The 15,800-nt window shown below is 41.4% G+C and overlaps 1 protein-coding gene across 1 annotated transcript in view; it reads right to left on the bottom strand.

The window, feature by feature from the left end:
- Positions 1–4,564: 4,564 nt before the first annotated feature.
- Positions 4,565–15,800, bottom strand: part of dagla (diacylglycerol lipase, alpha) — a 59,100-nt gene continuing 47,864 nt past the window's right edge. The window contains exons 19-20 of the mRNA XM_083760057.1: positions 10,947–11,113; positions 4,565–10,222 (exon numbers count right to left, since the gene is read on the bottom strand). Of these exons, the coding sequence (XP_083616183.1) occupies positions 9,130–10,222; positions 10,947–11,113 (1,260 nt within the window). The 3' untranslated portion in view covers positions 4,565–9,129. The remainder of the gene's footprint in view (positions 10,223–10,946; positions 11,114–15,800) is intronic.

The raw sequence follows: 15,800 nt of genomic DNA, 5'->3' as shown, positions 1-15,800 counted from the left end.
TCAATGAAAAAAATAAAAATAAAAAAGGGTGCTCAGTGCTCATTGCTGAATCACCATCCCTCACTGGAACGCCCTACCAACAGTCATTTAAGACATGTGAATCCCTGGACTCCCTCAAAACCACTCTCAAAGGGCACAACCACAAGTAAGGACGGCTGCAATTCGAAATTGCCCCCCCCCCCCCTAGTTCTGTTCCATAGCCTTCGCAGACGGCAGAAGGCTATGGGACTTTCAGTTTTAAATCTCAAATCGAAATCAGACCAGCCTCTCCTCTTTAGTGGAAATCTCACGAGCGTTTGACCTACTCACCAATACAAACACGGGTTGTGTCAATATAAAGCCTACTTTCCTTAGTGGAAGCACTCTGAGCCCCCCACCACACGTATAAACGGTACTTTTTGGGCAGAAAGGGATTTTTTTCCACCGGAGGAAAAATATTCTCTATGAGGCAGTTCTCTGGGCAATATCAGTAGAGGGCGCAGCGGAGTAACTAAAAATTTTTTTTTTTGGTTTTTTGTGGTGGGGGGCTCAGAGTGCTTCCACTAAGGAAAGTATAGGCTTTCTATTGACACAACCCGTGTTTGTATTGGTGAGTAGGCCAAACGTTCGTGAGATTTCCACTAAAGAGGAGAGGCTGGTCTGATTTCGATTTGAGATTTAAAACTGAAAGTCCCATAGCCTTCTGCGAAGCGGAAGGTTATGGAACAGAGCTCCATCATACCCCTCACTCAGGCGACCCAGCCGGGAGTGATCAAGTCCCGATTTACGTCCCAGTAGCTATACCCTCAATCAGTCCCACTAGGGAAAAACCAGGGGCACACAATCTGTTGGAACTACTCCAGAACTACTCTGCCAGGGCTGGGAGGTACACTTCTGGCAAATGGAGGGACTAGGCTCTGTGGGTTGTCTCCTGTCCGGGCTCCTCCTACGTCTCACCAGGTCCACTCCTGCTCTCACCAGGAGTAGAGCGAGGACCATTTGTTTCTTTTCTGTATTCCCCCTGTGGCACCCCTGGTGTGCTGGGCCTGTGGGCTACCATCCCACCACCACCAGTGACAGGCTGACACACAACTACCAGCAAATTAATTAGTATAGGCCTATGTTTCCCATCTGAGCATATAATAATGGTTTAATCCAACATTGAGACATTACCAAAGAGAGCACATACTCCAATTTGCAGTATTTATACCATCTGACATTTGTATAAAAAATACTGTATGTAGCAATAATACGATATCCTGATGCTTTAAGTCCTATATCGAAGGTCAGTGAAAGATGACGGATAAGAACCAGATATAACCAGTCGAACCAAACTAGATGAAAAGCAGTGGGGGACTCTGTTTACAGCAAGATAACAACAGCGCCAGGTGGAGACCACATCATATTGTATACTTGGTGAGTTAAGTGTGGTCAGTGCAACAACACGTTTTCCCAATTTGGATGGATTTAGTACAGGAGCCCAATGGAAACAAGCTATAGTGCTTACCGCTTTCTTGGGTTTAATCCTTTAAGCATCCTTTCGAATAGAACTATATTTTCTGTTCTTTAAAACAGTTAAAGTATTCAATCAATCAATCAATGGAAGGCAGGGGCTGTAGCAGCTGTTTATGTCAGACAGTGAGTGTTCTTAAACACAGAGCTACATGCAGGAGCATGTGAAGGACAAACATTGTAAGTGCAGACAGCGAAGAAGATAAAGGAGTGGCTGGGTGGTGGTGGTGATCTTCGCTTTCCAAGACATCCACATGAAATCACCACCTTCACCTCTCGAAATGTAATTGAAATTCAAGATTCAAGGTTTATTTTTCACTCTTTCATATGAGTAGCGTAGTGAAATGTGGTGTGACATGGTACTCAGACTGTGCTATATAAAACAAGATTCAATAAACAAGTATTCCACCTGCCTGTAAAATGTAAACATGAAAACATACTGTACAAACAATCCACACTACCCCCAAAGCAGTATTTGTGTGTTTGCATAGTTGTTATATATTAAACTTGAACTGATATTGTTTGTTAAGTAGTTGTAATTGGTACTAGTTATTGCCATTGTATAAAGGTTTTGTATTTATGTATTTATTTTATATTTACATTTATTTTACAAATTGAGGGGCCAAAGACATACAGCAACGTAATGCAGAGAGTTATTTAAACATATGGGTTCCCTTGATTTTATTGGAGGGAGGTGTGCAGGAATAGTTTGAGGCCAAGCTTAGTTAGAGAGTTCAAAGGGGTGGAAAAGGGGCTGCTTGCATGGTTTATGCTGGAGAGACAGGCAGACAGCTTTTGTTGTTTGTCTGAAGGACAGCACACCTTTTTGAACTCTCTAACCAACGTTAGCCACAAACTATTCCTCCAATAAAATCAAGGAAACCCCCTGTGTTTATACTCTCGGCATTACAATACTCCAAAATGTTAAATTTTCAGGAAATTAAAAATAAAATATTTTCAGGAAATTAAGTATATTTTGAAAACGAAGCAATAATACTTAAATATATTATCAATGACTTCCATGAGGGGGGTGAGGTAGTGGAGTTAGCTGTTTTAGTAGACATTTTGAGGGTCCAATGGAAGTTAAGAGGTTTTGTCCCAAGAGTTTTTACTACTTTTCATCGGTTCAATATTTTCGAAACACAGACTTAAAGGGTGTTAAAACCCCCCCACAAAAATGGAGTTAGGTGGTTTTCTCCCAGCAGCAACGATATATTTTTTATAGGGCCCAATATTACAAAAAAAAGAAAGAAAAAGTGTTAGCCAGTCATTTTGGGAATAAACAAGAAGTACATTTCGATCCGATATTAAATTATACTAATACTGTGCATGTTCAAATTCAAATCATGTATACTTTACATGATTTCCGACCATATTCTAAATCATAATGAATTCATATTTTTACATTTTGAAGAAGAAAAAGACAAACAGCCAATTGAACGTTATTACACTTTTTGTGCGCAGTTCGGGGTGGGTGGTCCTACTCCTACTGGTGTTACTATGTCTATGTGCCATTTACGCCTGTGATTTGTCTTTACCGCATGCGTTTTCAACCACGCACAGCTTTGTTGCTGTTTACAGTTTCCCTTTCATGCATGATGCGATCATGCATGCGATCGAGCGATTGCTTAAGGTTGGTGAGGGATGCGTTAAAACGACCGGATTAAGGTTGGTGAGGGATGCGTTTCTCCCGTGCTTGCGGTTAGAGTTAGGCACTTGTGTGCGGTCCAAATGAACACAGCGCTTCCTACCCCACGGACAACCAATCACAAGCAGAGTTTGGAAATTGTCGCCTATGAATACAATATTCGCATGCGCAAGTCCTGATCAGGGATTGTTTCCAATAGTTAGTGTGGTTGCCCGAATGGGCAACCAGACTCTTGTAACTGTGACACTTTATACTTATTATTATTTTTTCACAGGAGTAGTCTTTATTTTGACGCTTTATACCTCCCACACTGTACGCTGTACGCACTTGAGCCATATCTCAAATTGACCGGAAAAATCGGGAATCGTGTGCTTGTATTTTGTTAAGAGAAATGTTGTATAGTTTAATTGATATGAATTTATTAGTGAATTAAATTTCCCCATTGACATGAATGGGAAAAGGCAAAAATTCACATAAAAGTATTTGTTCCTCGGAGACTGTAATCACTATAGTTACAAAACTTTTAGGGATAATTCAACATTATCCCTAAAATTATTTAACCCTAAGATTTTATCGGTCGGCCTCATGGTGGCGCTATAACAGCCCACTTTACCTTTTGGCTTATAACTCTTGAACCGTAGGTCGTAAAATCAAAATTATTTTTTCCCTGGATTCCTTGGGTCATGACGCATCTCCCCATATAGGCCACGCCCATTTCCGCCATGATAGATTTTCCGCCATTTTGAATTTTGTCCAAAACACACTTTTTGCTTTTCCTCCTACAGATTTTGTCCAAATCTCACAGAAATCGGCACACGTGATCTCTGGACCCATCCAATTAAAACTGAGCCGCAGAATTTTGAAAGTGCGTATCGTTCGGCCGTAATCGTCTTCCGAAGTTAGTAGGAGGGGCCTATATCACAAAAAATGCCATAAATCACGAACGGAATGTCCAATCCATCCCAAATTTCAATCACATGTCCGGGGTGGTTCGATCAACCAAGTTCTAAAAGCAATTCCATTTTCATCCATAGGGGGCGCCGCAAACGCGAGAAATGTAACCGTTTGTCGCAAAAACATGAATTTCGGGGGTCAAATCCCCTCCGAATGACTTACGCATGATCTAAGGCGTGACTTGAAATTGTAATTGGCTGGCAATACTAGTGGGAGGGGCATATGTAAGCCACTGCGGCAACCACACTCTGCAATTTTTTAAAATTGCGAATTTTCTAGTTAGATTAAGCATCTCTGTAGACTGTAGGCCTACTACTCTCTCACAAAATGTTTCCGCATGGATATTTAAGTTGCATTACCAAATCTATATGCCCAGATGAGTAAAACTAAAACAAGATTGATACGTGTCGCATCTGGGTTAAGAAAGTACTAATATGACTGAAGATACAACATTGTCTAGTTGGTTTTGCTTTATTCCATAACAGGCAGGGCAGTGAGGGGTAAGGGGTTAAATACATTCTCATTCTGGGGCAGGAAAGGAAGGATAGCAAACCAGATAAACATGGACAAGACATAGTTGAATTATTCCTCTTTCAATACAGACCGATTTCTATATCTGTTAAACCAAATTCTGACAATGGTTTATAATCTGCCATAGAGCTTTCATAAGAAATAGATTTGCTTATTTTTTTTCATTCATTTTTCTACATGTCGATATTTATATAGATTATAATATATATTCATGACCTCATTATTGTGATACATCTGTTTTCTACATAATTGTATTTTACTTTTTCTTTAGACATCTGCATAAATAATTAATTACACATAGATGGTGCTGTACACATCGTGGTGAAAACGTGCTGTAGTGTCTTCCTTCGACAGTGCTTCGTTTTGGACACACCTTAACTCAGCGCTGTCTTTAGAGCAGTTTTTCCCAAACCATGGGTCAGGACCACTTTTTGCATCACAAAACCATTTTGATGGGTTACAAGTAATTTTTTTTTTTTTTTTTTTACATTTCCTATATTTTACAAATATATATATACACATAGCCTATTATTTCAGAATATTTTCTGAACTTTTCAAAAATATAAAAATCTAAATTTTCAAAGGAATTTAAGAAATGTTAAAAAAGAAATCGAAACAATTTCACAAATTAAAAAATAACCTTTAAGAAATAGAGAAAATATATACAAGCTCGCATCACAACCCTTGTGAGCTTCAGCTATTTTCATAATTAAATAGGGCCATGGTCGTATCCCTGGCACTGCCAAGTGCCAACTCAGCATAGCACGGCTTGGATGCGGCAAGTCATATGGTAAATGTCAGCAATCCATCCCCCAGGGGTCATAGCGCACTGTGATTGTGAAACGGGGATAGACCATATAGGGATAGACCATATAGGGATAGACTCCCGCTCTCAGGCAGATACTGACAATAAGCCTCTCTGGCTTACTTAAGTGGTTAATTCATTTTTTTGTAAGTTTGGGTCCAGCAAATGTATATTTTGGGTCTTGAGCTGAAAGGTTTGGGAACTGCTGCTTTAGAGACAGCTGGGTGCCAGCATTATTTTACTCCTAATGGCCGTTTACGCTTGAGCTATACTATGCTGTAAGAAGGTGTCGCGCGCTGAAGATAGCAGATCCACATCACATCTTCTACATGTTTTTGACACGCAACACCATCGTACAACAAAGACTTAACAAGAAGTACTACCACTTATCTCTATGGTCACCCATTTCTAAATGGCTGTAGCCTATTGTGCCAGAGGTCAATGCCTTTCCTTTTTAGAGAGCATGTCTCACCACAATGGCATTTTTTTAGAACAGAGCATTTTGTAGCCATGCAATGACAAGTTCCAGTATTTCTTCACTGGGATAGAAAAAAGTCCACACAGATATTAAATTCTAAAAAAGAAAGAAAGAAGAAAAACAATCTCCCAACAGAAAAAAGCCCATTAAGATCAAACCAATCTTTTTCAAGAGTAAAGGACACCATCAAATATAGCAATAATTGTGATAACAACATTAATGGTAATAAATAATTAAAGTTTGGAGCAAACTATTAAACCCCAACAGATGCAGAAAACTGTATGCCACTTACAGTACTTAAAATGGGTACACTTAGTATGCAATCCCATTTATTAATTGAGTCCAACCCCAAGTGTGATTGAGATTAAAGGGAAGCAAGGACTTGGATGTCCAAAATGACATTTAAGAGAGAGCACCTTGGCGACAACAGAAACGATCTACTTCATTACATTGGGTTTGGTCCAGCCCAGTGTCTTGGGCCTATGTTGTATTTATCAAGGTTCTCAAAGGATTATTTAGAAGGTCTTCTTTACAGCTTATTCATAACCTGATATGACCTGATGGAAAATAAAATGACTTGATTCATTCTAGTTCAGCTGCCCTACTCTTAAGATGCATAATACAAGCAGGCCTTGACCCGCAACAGCCTGGGCACATTGCTAAGAGATACAGTAGTTAATAGAGCAGGACAGCTGTTAGAATGTACTTACTCCAGTAAAATATCCAGTGTTAACCACTTTCACCGTGGCATCCCTATATTGGGTATGAAATTATAGAAGCTTTTCAAATAATTTCAGACATTTTCAGAAAAGTTCAGATATTTTCAGAAAATGTCAACCGTTTTAAAAAAACAGTATAGGGCTTAAGTGGTTAATTTAACTCTGAAAGTGTATACATTAGGAGTTAATTTTTACACGTCCAATGTTAACACTGAGGATATTACTGTATGTGGATTCAGTCTCAAGCATAGGACAGGTGCAAACTATAGAGTTGCAAACCCTTTGAGAGGAGCCAGTGTTGGAGATGAGAGCCATGGCAGTGTTGCAAGGTCAGGATATGTGGTGTCCTCTTGTGGTGATGCTTTAGAATGCAGTCTCACACTGGAATCAGTCTAGTATGGCTGAGGAAACTCCCCTCTGTGAGTTTAGCTTGGCATTTGTATCTAAATTTAGCAATATTCACATACATACACAATATTACATCTCATCAATACATTTGGCAATACATTAAAGGATTTTCTTTTCTTTTTTGGCAAAAGGGGGCGAATTAAGCATTTGGATATGTGCGAGATTATCCAAATGTAAATGCAGGTGGTGTAGTGACAGTTCCTATTTAAAATAAAATATAACCTTGTTCATGCACTAAAAATGGTAGCCAAAAGACTGAAAAACCTCCAGAGGCATCCATAATAACTTTGTCACAATCACAATTTTAAGACACATGAATTCTCACAGATAAAAACTACACAGTAAAATCTTTAATGTTCATTTAACCCAGAGAGTGAACAAAATGTAACCAAGTGGCCCATGTAAAATATTACTGGGAAAGCAAATTATTTGGCTAGGATCAGGACTCACCGGAGTGTGTGCCCGGTCAGAACCTAACCAGTGACGTAACTGTTGATGACTCACAGGATGGCTTTAGGTGACTAGCAGCAAAATTATGGAGTAATATGAGCCTGGATCCCGGTTCAGTCCACTTGGTTACATTTTTGTACACTCTCTGGCTTAAATTTACACAAAGGGATTTTTTACAGTGTAGCTTTCTTTCCACACAGTCAATTCCTGATAGACCTGAGGAACCCTCCTCTGACTGACCGACACTTCATTATCTGTCTTCACATTCCTGATATAAAAGCTGGACATAAATCTGAAGCTGCTGAGGGTGCAAAGAAAAGTGTACACGTACATATACTAAGATCATGTGCCTATATGCTAACCTCTTCTACAGTAGTTTGTTTTCGAATCCCTGCTCAGTTAATCTATTCCCCGCTTTAAATTAGTTAATATCAGTGAAGGCGTGTAATGCTGATGTGTCACTCTTATGAGTGATATAGCATTTGTTCTGGAATGACACCATGAAGCTACAGTAAGTTATAATTCACCCCAAAAGCAGCACAGCCCCCTGGCATGCAGACAGAGGTATCTTTTACAGTCATTACAATAGTTTGTGAAATTGCTATTCACAGCATTGAATTGGGACGACCGAGAGATGGAAAAAAAGTTTCCCAATCTCGATCACACGTTCATGTCACTGCTGTCTCTGATGAGTGTTACTGCATGGCAGACTGCATTCCTTCGCATGCATGTTCTGTGATATGTTTTAGAATATTGGATGGATGCATATGGAGTGTAATGGTCCTGGGAGAGCTGGGTGGGTGTTATTTAGAGCCCGACCGATGCCATATATTTGCGTCCAATGCCGGTCTGTATTTGGTACAGTCTACGATTACCGATGTGTTGATCAATGTTGTTTTCATCAATTTGAAAAACTTGGTTAGATTAAATTTCTATTTGACAATAATTAACTACGAGCACTGATGCGTTGACTAGGGATGGGTATCGTATAGGATATTTGTGTCCGTTTCCGGTTCTGCTTATCGATTCTGGTTCCTAAAGACTCCCTATTTTGATTCCAAAATGGTATAAAATAACTCAAGTGTCTATTTAACAAAAAGCTTTATTATTTTAAGCCTTAGTCAATTTAACACATGTAACGAATAGAATAACATCCTCCCCTTTATTCAACAGTTGAGTGGATAATACAGTGAGCTGGACATTATTTTTTAATGTATCTATTCTGTATTTACCTAGGGCAGTAGTGTTGTACTTCTCTTACTACTACTGACAATAACAAATATAAAAGCCTGTCTGAGCCCCCCCCTGAGGAGAGGGGGAGGGGGTGCGGCCGTGTAGGGAGGTATGTTAAATGCACTGAGAGAGACGTGCAGCTCCTCCATTGAACAGTGTTTTATGCATTTTACTGTTAAATAAATAAATACTGTGTGACTGCTCGTTTAGGAACCGATATGCAGAAACGAAATGGAATTATTTGTATGGGTACCCGGTACTCACCATTTGTTATTCGGTTCCTACTTGGAACCACATTTTGGTACCCATCCCTAGTTGTGATCTAGATGTGCTATTTTTGAAAAAATAAAAAACAAAAGAATAATGGCCGATATATCGGCCAGACCGATACATCGGTCGGGCTCTAGTGTTATTACACCATAGATGATAGTGTGTTTTCTTCAGGACAGTGACAGGGGCTACATGTTCGTAGCGGGTGTGCGGCCGGAGGACCACCGTCGGCAGGGGACAGGTCGTTGATCTCCCCAGAGGATGACAGAGGGTAGGAGGGTGACAAGGAGATGCCGGAGGAGGGGTCTGCAGATCCAGCAAAAGTACGTGGGGGCTTAGGGACCAGGTTAGGCTCCAGTGTTGCTCTGGCCAGAAGCTGTTTGTCATCAATCTGCTGTCCCTCCCCTAAACCTTCACCCTGACCGAAGGACCCTCGCCCTGACTCGGACTCCCCGTCGGACAGGTCCAGTGGTGGCGAGCTGCTGCTGTCCAGCCTAAATAGAGAGTCCAGGTACTGGGCAAACTCCAGTACCGCCTGGCTGGGGTTGCCGTTGGACAGCTGGGGCGGAGGCACAGAGGCTGCTGACTCCATTTCCACCCTTGACCGTTTCCCTGCTGTCTCTGTCGCTTCTCCCCACTCCTCCGTTCCCTCCGCCAGCCTAGCACCAGTTTGCGGGCTGAGAGGGGGTGGGGTGGTCCCTGGGCTATAAACAGCAGGCATCTGCTGAAGCTCATCATCGGGAAGCATTTTCAGATCAGTGTGAGGCTGTGCAGGCCGAGTCAAGACGCTCTGGCTCAACAGAGTTGGAGAATGGGTTCCACTGTAGCAGGGCGGGGTGGGAGAGAGAAACATGGGATAATCAGGGGATTCGGATTCCAGTGGTGTGAAGTAGGCCCCGGGTTCTCTCAGGTGTTCTGGAGTGGCCTGGCACAGGCAGTCAGCAGCCAGCAGTTCAGTGCGAGAGCTGAGAGATGGGTTCTCCTCGGGAATGGGTGCGTCCAAAGAGAAGGGAAGGCAACCCAGCATGGGTGAACCCTTTAGTGCAGCGGAGGAGCGTCGAGACTCCAGACTGTAGAGGGATTCAGCATCGGAGAGATTCTCCATGACAGCTAATGGAGCTTTGCGGTCCCTCAGCTCCACGGCCAGACGCTCCCGTGCCCCCCACAGCACCACGGGCACTGGGGGAGGAGGGCACTCAAGGAAACCTTCTAGAGATAACTCTGAATGTGTAGAACTAGTGGAAAGGAGAGGAAAGAACACAATGGGAGAGGGGTAGAGGAGAACGGGAGAGGTGTGGTTTAGAGTAAAATAGCTCATCTACAAGCTCCCATGTTGCATTGCGATGCGTTGAGTTTGTAGATCTGCTATTTTTCACCAAACGTTTGCCCCATATTAGGGACACTAGGGTTCACGTGGTTCATGTGTGGTTGATCAAGGAGCACATTCACAGGGAATAGAGCATTGGATATTGGAACCACGGGGAAGTGTAAGAGATAGGTGAGGAAGGGCTAGGATCATACATACTGCTTATACTTGCTTAATTAGTGTTTACTGTTTAATACAGGAGCGGTTACATTCTGAAGGCTACGCTGGTGTTCGACAGGGGCTAAACCAGAGAGGACGAGGAGGGAACTGGATACTACCATACGATGAAACTGCTCTGTAGCCAGACGTGCATGTGTGCGTGCATGAAAGAGGGACAGAGATAAAGTGTTAATGATCTTATTGCTTACTAAGAAAATATGGCTTTAAAAATGCTGCAGTATATTCTTCCTGACATTTGCTTTTCCATGCTTTTTACTTTACTCAATAACTAATGGAAGATTTGTCTCATCTCCCAAATTATGCGGAGGGGTAAATTAATGTGTGTGTGTGTGTGTGTGTTCTGATTTGATCTGGTTGACCTCAAGCTGCCTGCAGGGTTCGGCAACCACTCACGTGTTGTTGTGTGTACTAACCGAACGCTGCTGTTCCTGCGATGGTGGGTGGTAGGCGTGGGCTGCTGAGAGTTTGTTGTTGCACCAATGAAGATGGTCTCTGGATTCAAGTCCACCTCAGTGGGGCTCACCATGATCTTGGCTGCCGAAAGCAAAGCAGTTTTCCCTTTGTTGAAGTTCTCTAGCACCTATAACATTCAAACGCACAGAGACACACAGTGGAAAATAATACTGTCATTAGCAGCATACATGCTTGCCTGGTGAACTCATTGCTTTCAAAAAGGAGTGAAGAAGAAATGCTAATTAAGAGATAGTGGGAGATAAAGTGAGAATATTGAAGAAATAAATGTTTAATGTGGAGATCAGCAAGGAGTAGAAGGCAAATTCTGAAAGAAAAATCACAGCGCTCACCCAATTCTTGAAGATTAGATTTGTGTGCGGTCATAACTATGCTTAATCGCATGTAATCAAAATGGTGATTTAATATTTGTGAAAAATTGTGAAAAACAGCAATAAATTCAAACAATTGGTCAGCTGTTTCACCATCAACTTGTACAACCCATCTTCTCACCCATCAGGGTAACCAAGAAAATAAAAGGCCATTACATAACATATCATATGGCAACAAGGCCATGAAAAAAATGATCAAATATGTTCTCACAAAAATAAATGAAATCACCCATAATCATGACCAATAATCCTTATTGCAATATTAAGCAAATAATAATCAGGATGATCATTTAGCTAATGAAAACAAAATGCCAATTTCAAATAACCCTTAATGCATTCAATCAGCAATGTGCGTGTATATCTAAAATTGATTAAATCTCTTTTTTGTGTGTACGTGTGTTTACGGGTGGGAAGCCGGCAGGGGATTGTCTCCTTGTTGCTGCACAAGCGACTCCTACTGTATGGCCAGGGTACCATTACAGTATATTGCACTCTCCCTGTGAAACTCCTCACAATAAGGTGAAAGGAAGGAGCAGGTATGTGGTTGATGTGACGAGACCACCCTCCTCAGGTTAACAGTGGGATGAAAAAAACACAGGGACCCTCCTCAGGTTAACAGTGGGATGAAAAACACAGGGACCCTCCTCAGGTTAACAGTGGGATGAAAAAAACACAGGGACCCTCCTCAGGTTAACAGTGGGATGAAAAACACAGGGACCCTCCTCAGGTTAACAGTGGGATGAAAAACACAGGGACCCTCCTCAGGTTAACAGAGGGATGAAAAACAGGGACCCTCCTCAGGTTAACAGTGGGATGAAAAACACAGGGACCCTCCTCAGGTTAACAGTGGGATGAAAAACAGGGACCCTCCTCAGGTTAACAGTGGGATGAAAAACACAGGGACCCTCCTCAGGTTAACAGAGGGATGAAAAACACAGGGACCCTCCTCAGGTTATCAGTGGGATGAAAAACACAGGGACCCTCCTCAGGTTAACAGTGGGATGAAAAACACAGGGACCCTCCTCAGGTTAACAGTGGGATAAAAACACAGGGACCCTCCTCAGGTTAACAGAGGGATGAAAAACACAGGGACCCTCCTCAGGTTAACAGTGGGATGAAAAACACAGGGACCCTCCTCAGGTTAACAGTGGATGAAAAACACAGGGACCCTCCTCAGGTTAACAGTGGGATGAAAAACACAGGGACCCTCCTCAGGTTAACAGTGGGATGAAAAACACAGGGACCCTCCTCAGGTTAACAGAGGGATGAAAAACACAGGGACCCTCCTCAGGTTAACAGTGGATGAAAAACACAGGGACCCTCCTCAGGTTAACAGTGGGATGAAAAACACAGAGACCCTCCTCAGGTTAACAGTGGGATGAAAAACACAGGGACCCTCCTCAGGTTAACAGTGGGATGAAAAACACAGGGACCCTCCTCAGGTTAACAGAGGGATGAAAAACACAGGGACCCTCCTCAGGTTAACAGTGGATGAAAAACACAGGGACCCTCCTCAGGTTAACAGTGGGATGAAAAACACAGGGACCCTCCTCAGGTTAACAGAGGGATGAAAAACACAGGGACCCTCCTCAGGTTAACAGTGGATGAAAAACACAGGGACCCTCCTCAGGTTAACAGTGGGATGAAAAACACAGGGACCCTCCTCAGGTTAACAGTGGGATGAAAAACACAGGGACCCTCCTCAGGTTAACAGTGGATGAAAAACACAGGGACCCTCCTCAGGTTAACAGTGGGATGAAAAACACAGGGACTGGAGTACACATATACAGGAAGTGGCACAGACTTGGGAGAGAAAAAAATAGTATAACCCTCCAATATTAGTTGAGAATGCTTGAACATCAAAACACAGTGATGTCAGTGATGATTGTGAAACTTCAATCGTGTGATGTATGGGTTAAGTAATTAAACGCAAGACAGACAGATGGACACAATCCACCAATGGCTGGTTATACTGCATGTTAATACAATTAACCAAGCCCAGGACATATACTACATTGAAACCTAAATCTGGAATGATCATTATATTTTACTGTACAGAAGCACTACTGTGAGTAATAGACCAAGATCAAGATGTAGCTTGAATATATTAAAGTACATTAAAGTAAAATAACTTGGACCTACTCTGACATTCAACACCCACAATGGAGTCATAGATGTTCCAGTGGGATTCATGCAAGACCTTTGATAAAGAACGGTGAGTGAAAAGATGTTATGTAACTTCAAAATGATCACTAATATCCTAACCCAAGAGAAATATGTTGTCTATTATGTTAAATAAATTGAACAATGCAAACACAGATAGCAAACCACATCAACAAGTTACATACAGTTGCTCATCTTTAATGAGTTAATACATGCTGGAAATACAATGATATAAATAGAAATGCAAAAAAATAACAACATTGTTATTACAATGGAACAGAAATAACTGCAAAATGGCATATCCTATTATGGTAATAAAAAAAGAGTGTAAATGTTGTTTAAAAGGATAACATGGGTACAATTAACAGTGTTATGTGTTTGAGATGGAAAAGACTGAAAAGGATGAGAAAGAAAACATGGTGATCACACCACAACATGCAGAATCAGATGAAACGGTAGAGAAGGCCTGGTCAATATCAAACCACATTCCCAATAAGATGAGGGGCCAATAACAGCCATGCAATTAAAATGGGGGGAAATGAGACGACATACTGTGACCCCACATCCCACCCAGAAAAGACTGCTGTCAAAGAGACAGTAAAGGTTACTTTCTTTATCAGCTGATATACTGTACCATCGTTGTTCTCAGCAAACACAATGCCATGGAACCTCTTACTGAAGGCCTATATACTTCGTTGTATGACGAAAAGCATAAATAGCCACCTAGCTGATAAATTAGTTTAGCCATTTTCTTTTAAAAATTGCCTAGGCTCTGTATCATTTGATAGATTGTCTATACATAATGAGGATACGACAGCCTGGCTAATCTGCAAAGACAGACAATACTGAAATAAAAAACCCATATGATTTATATTTGTATGTTTGAAGATCCCTAAAAGACAAGTTTCATAGTAACGTGTGTTGCTCGCTGGAGCATAAATTAAGCATTACTGTGCCTCCATCTGCTGCAGAGTTAGGAATAAATAGAACTTTTCTGGAAAAAAATCATGCTGATAAAAAGTGGAGAGAAAGAGCAAAGAATTGTTAGGAGTAGCACAAAGAGAGTTTTGGAGCGATAGTCAATAGGAACCCAGAGACAAACCAGCCAGGAATGAAGAGGGAAGAGTTAGTGTGGAAGAAATGCAGTTGTCATGGAAACCTGAAAAATATAGAAAAGAAGATAGCTCCAGTAACACGTGTAGCGAGTGCATGCATGCTGGAGTGCTTGACCTTAATCTGCATTTGGAGGGAAACAGACGGAAGCCAGGGTTTCAAAGACTGGTTACGATTGTTTTTTTAGCGCTGAAAATAAATAACATGTAGACTATATCAGGACGTGTTAAAGCTATTGAAGGTTCACTGTCACGTGTGATGGCAACAAAAGCAGCCATATACAAAAAAAGACAGAGTGACTAAAATGAGTGAGTGAATGAAGTACAAGGCATGGAATATATCTGTATTATATTATTCACAGCAGGGTGTGGTAATGGTATGTATAACCCTAAACACTGTCGTAAACAATTCATCTCTTCATAGACAAGGAAGGGTCCAGGTGTGTCTGGACTGATAGGGACTAGTGGGTTATGTATCTCAGAGTAGAAAATGGGGCCACAGGTGTCATGTGTTCCTAATCTGTGTCATAAAAACAAGTAAAACTTGAAATCTTACTAAGAGTAAAATGATTTGCCAGTATGATTGTCAACCACATTCAACGGTTGAGGCAAGGGAACCGTTGGTTCTCATTATCTTTCTACTCTGTGGAGTTACTTGTCTAATGTCTATAAGACATGTTATTGTAGTTTGAAAACTAGCAAAATGTGTGGCAAATCTGCAAAACAAATGCTTACCACTAGCTTTCTTCACAAATGTGTTCATAAAAGGTGTCTACAATCACATATGAATTTGTTCCAACTCAACTCCCTTGGGAAACCTTGTGACAGCTGCTGAAAGTTGGGGTACCATAAACATCCAATATAAGGCAACATTCCCAAAATTTCATTATGCTTTAAGTAGCATGTGACATATCAAACTAGGGGGTTTTCATGATGCTGAATCCATTCCAAGCATTAGTTTTTTTTTCTTTTTTCGGTGCACAGGTGGGGCACATGTTGGGCATCACAGTACATTTCGTAATTGTTACAGGTCATTTGTTACATTTCTATCATTAACTTTCATGGTGTAACCGGTCTTACAGTTCCAGGAGAGTAAGGGACCAAGCATTAGTTTTGCACGAAAACACTCCTTAGCTAAATTCGGCCATAG

This window comes from Protomyctophum parallelum (assembly GCF_964188405.1).
Source record: "Protomyctophum parallelum genome assembly, chromosome: 2".
NCBI lineage: Eukaryota > Metazoa > Chordata > Actinopteri > Myctophiformes > Myctophidae > Protomyctophum > Protomyctophum parallelum.
This window is presented reverse-complemented; position numbering and strand designations above follow the sequence as displayed.